Source organism: Palaemon carinicauda, chromosome 44, assembly GCF_036898095.1.
Source record: "Palaemon carinicauda isolate YSFRI2023 chromosome 44, ASM3689809v2, whole genome shotgun sequence".
NCBI classification, from domain to species: Eukaryota; Metazoa; Arthropoda; class Malacostraca; order Decapoda; family Palaemonidae; genus Palaemon; species Palaemon carinicauda.
In genome coordinates, this window is record NC_090768.1 from 8,840,403 (window position 1) to 8,844,659 (window position 4,257).

Genomic DNA, 4,257 nt, shown 5'->3' on the forward strand with positions numbered 1-4,257 from the left:
TCTCTCCTCATGACATGACCAAACCATTTCAATTTGTGTATGTAAAACGTTCAATGTTATTTGCCTAACCAGATGTTTCATATACTAGTTTTCCTCTCTCATTTCACACATTCCTCAATGATTATTAATTCATCTGATGTATGTTTTTTTATTCGTGTCTTTTAGGAAGTACGAGGTTGGGCGCCAAATGATCGCGGTGTTTCATGGACCTTTGGTGGGGACGTTTTGAAAGCTTTCCTTGAACATCACGACTGCAGCCTTGTCGTTAGGGCGCATCAGGTGAGCTACCCCCCCCCCCCTCTCTCTCTCTCTCTCTCTCTCTCCTTGTTAAGATATAATATTTAGATATCTACCTTTGTATGATATAATTTTTTTAGTGGAATCAGTGTACAGTTTTCTCTCTCTCTCTCTCTCTCTCTCTCTCTCTCTCTCTCTCTCTCTCTCTCTCTCTCTCTCTCTCTGAAGATATAATATTTAAATATCTTCCTTCCTGTGATGTCAATTTTCTTTAGAGTGGAATCAGTGTGCAGTTCTCTCTCTCTCTCTCTCTCTCTCTCTCTCTCTCTCTCTCTCTCTCTCTCTCTCTCTCTCTCTCTCTCTCTCTCTCTCTCTCTCTCTCTCTCTCTTTCTCTCTCTCTCTCTCTGAAGTTTTAATCTTAGCTATTTGGATAACTTTTCGAAAAAATATTTTATTTCAGTATAATTTCTTAAGCGAGTGTATGAGCTTCCTTAAGAACAAAAGGAAGTAGTTAAAATAATTATTTAAAAAATGGGGCTTATCTCTCTTAGATTTCTGTTTTATTGTCTCAAGACATTTACACACTGTATTAGTAAATAAAGAAAAGGATGTCGTTAAATTTCCTAATGGCATTTTTCAACAAACGATCTAGAACAAGAGTTATTATCATGCAAATATATAATCTTTATATGATTGTCATTAACATACAATGCATTTCAAGTAATTATTCTTACAAAGTGAAGATCAATTAATTTTCTTCAAGGAAAATGTGAGAAAAATTTAATTAATGTGGTAGCATATTGGGAATAATGCCAAGCGATTTGTTAGACTGGGGTTCGAGTCCCTCTCATGCTCGATGGTTTCTTGTTGGGTCTGCAACCTCGTCGTCCTAGTGAGCTAAGGAAGGTGGTTTTGAGGGCATCCTATAGGTCTACCTGCTGAGTATTCGGCAGCCATTGCCTGGCCCTCCCTAGTCCTACCTTGGATGGAGAGGGGCCTTGGGTACTGATCATATGCATATATGGTCAGTCTCTAGGCCATTGTCCAGCTAATTTCTGATAGTTTTCCGTGATCTGCTTTAGGAGCTTTTCCGTCTATCTGTTGAGCTGATTCCAATACCGATTTTGTTAAATTTATGTTCTTTTCTTCTTCGCTTGCCTCCAAGGCAATGTCGCTGTCCCTTGTCCCTACCATTCATGAATGACCATTAAACCTTTAAACAGTCATAAAACTATGATTCTCTTTCTTGAAATGTAATTGTTATGTCTTTTCCACAGGTGGTTGAAGACGGCTATCAGTTCTTCGAGAAGAGGTCAATGGTGACTTTATTCAGTGCGCCCAACTACTGCGGCGAGTTTGATAACGCGGGCGCCGTCATGGGCGTTAGCGAAGATCTCACCTGCTGGTTCAACATCTTGCCTGTAAGTATTGTGAATGCAATTATCTCTCTCTCTCTCTCTCTCTCTCTCTCTCTCTCTCTCTCTCTGGTTCAACATCTTGCCTGAAGTATTGTGAATATCTCTCTCTCTCTCTCTCTCTCTCTCTCTCTCTCTCTCTCTCTCAACATTTTTAAAAGATCCTTGAAGGTTTTTATGTGTTTATGCATGTGATAACACATGTACACCGTAAAATGATGTGTTTACAATTGTACTAAAAAATAAATGACTTAAATACAAATGAAATCTAATGACCCTCTTTTGTTTCCCACCTTACAGCCTGACCGTCGCCGCGTCTACATCAAGAAATGAGGTAGAAGCCTTTTGGCCAGAATGAGAGAAATTATTTATTGACTACCTTCTCCCCCATCAGGAGACCCGCACGATTCACTCAGTCCAAGCCATATTGGTAACCGTAGCCAGAGCCCCGTCACTCTTCTTCCTTTTTCTTCGTATGACTTTCGCCTGACCAAGTTTACCGCACTGCTGCTCTGATTGTTATCATCATTGTTATTATACAGTCATTGTGTACCTGGGAAATAGGTATATGTTCTTGTTGCTACGTAGGGCTTATTGATATACTGCATATTGATGTCCTCTCCGTGTAAGTGCATAGGGCTGTTATGAAGGCAGCATATGCACACAACAGTACGCACTGTCACATTACAATCTCTCTCTCTCTCTCTCTCTCTCTCTCTCTCTCTCTCTCTCAATCAATGTCTTGTCATTCTTGTGAATATGTCTTCAAAACTAGTAAGCTTCGCTTTTCTCCAAAACAACTGGCTGGACGAAAGACCGAAGAATTCCCCAACTACAGTAGTCAAGATGTTGAGGACGAAGGCTGTACAATAGATTTTTATCCGCTGTAACGTGTACGTTTGTTGTTGCCCCGCCCCCTTCGTGTTTTGTGATATTATTCATACATGAGACGCCCTAGCGAAGCGTCAGTCTGCTCTGGGAGGAATAGTAAGCCGTGGATGAGTGTCCAGGTATATTATATAAAAGCTAGCAACGATGAGTTTTTTTGTACATTTAGTGTTCGTACTGCCATATACACATTAGCTGTTTATGAAACACTTCATACAACTTAGCCATCCAAGGGCCGTTGAAGATGAACAACACGTCACGAATGTTACCAAGCATTTTATGATACAGCGTTTCTGTACTTTATGTTGTCATTTCACAGACAGAGTACGTCGTCTTGTAGCGTCTTCTCTCGAGTCTTGAAACCGCGTTCACTCGCTGATCCTTGGGTCCTTCCCTCGCCGTCCTCCATCCCTTGATCACGGAGCCATCCATCTTTTCTTGAGTCTGTTGCATATTGGTTTGTAAATGTCCGTCTGTTCACTTCTCGGAAAACCCACTTTTCTGTCTTTTCAATCTCTGTCTCAGGAATTAAGTGCTCGCATCTTTCAGAGGTGAAGATCTCTAGCTGCTTTTCATTTGATAAGTAAGTTATATCAAATTCTTCTCAGACGTTTTCCATGTTAATTATGTCATGGGAACTTTTCTATTAGATGCTGACAAATGCCTTCTAGTAGTAAGAAAATTCCTAGGACGTCGAAGGAAATATAAAAGAGATTTTTAACTTTACCAAGCAGCTTTAGTTAATTCTTTATTATAACATCTAAGTTTGTTAGTTTTAATTATCTTGATGTCCCTAAGAGATTTCATTTGCTTAGAATAATTGTCAGCTGTAAGTTACTGATAAAATGCCCTCCATAACATAGGCCAAGTGGGCTTTAAAATTTAAGGAAGACCTTCAAAAATAATCTTGGAGAAAGAAAATCCTTTTCATGCCACTTCTTACCTCTGTAATTTTAAGAATTCCTTTTATCACCCCAATAGTTAATATATTCTCTCTCTCTCTCTCTCTCTCTCTCTCTCTCTCTCTCTCTCTCTCTCTCTCTCTCTCACGAATTTCTTTTATCTAATTGGGGCTTTTTCGAGAAAGTTGGTCTTACATTGATTCCACAAGATATTTTTTTTTTCTACTTATTGGTTCATTTAGGTATATTTTACTTTTAGTGATAAGTTTCATGTTCTTATTGTTGAACATCCTTAATCGGTGTATTGTATCAGTAATATGACTTATGTAAGGAAATAATGTTGTTTGTTATTCATATTATCATTATTTAAGCATTTGTTTAAACGCTCGGAATAAATGGAAGTATCATCGTCACTTTACTATATTACTGGAAGGTTTTTTTTCTATGAAGTTTTTATAAAATCTTATTTCATCAAAAAATTAACTATTTTATGTAAAATTTAATTGTTTATTCATTCCATTCTTTTGATAAACCCGTACAAATTATATATAAATATTAAAAAAGAAATTTTGAAAGTATTTTCATTACACTTTTGTTGGTATGTTTATTTCCTCTTTCACTTATTAGAATAAGTTTTTATGCTTGTTTTTCTTGTGAAATAAAATCTTTAATTTACACATAAGACTTTAGAAATAGGTCGTTGCAAATCACAAGGTTACAATTTTCTCCTTTATTAATGATAGCAGACTTTTACAGAAATGATGTATAATATTTTATAATAAAGTACAAGTTACTGTTTGGTTTTTTATTTCTT

The 4,257-nt window shown here is 37.3% G+C and overlaps 1 protein-coding gene across 1 annotated transcript in view; it reads left to right on the forward strand.

Moving 5' to 3' along the window:
• The window catches only part of LOC137634487 (serine/threonine-protein phosphatase PP1-gamma catalytic subunit B-like), a 36,959-nt gene extending 33,084 nt beyond the window's left edge, over positions 1-3,875 (forward strand). Inside the window, exons 7-9 of the mRNA XM_068366909.1 lie at positions 166-279; positions 1,516-1,659; positions 1,954-3,875. Coding sequence (XP_068223010.1) covers positions 166-279; positions 1,516-1,659; positions 1,954-1,986 — 291 coding nt within the window. The 3' untranslated portion in view covers positions 1,987-3,875. The remainder of the gene's footprint in view (positions 1-165; positions 280-1,515; positions 1,660-1,953) is intronic.
• The last annotated feature ends 382 nt before the right edge of the window (positions 3,876-4,257 follow it).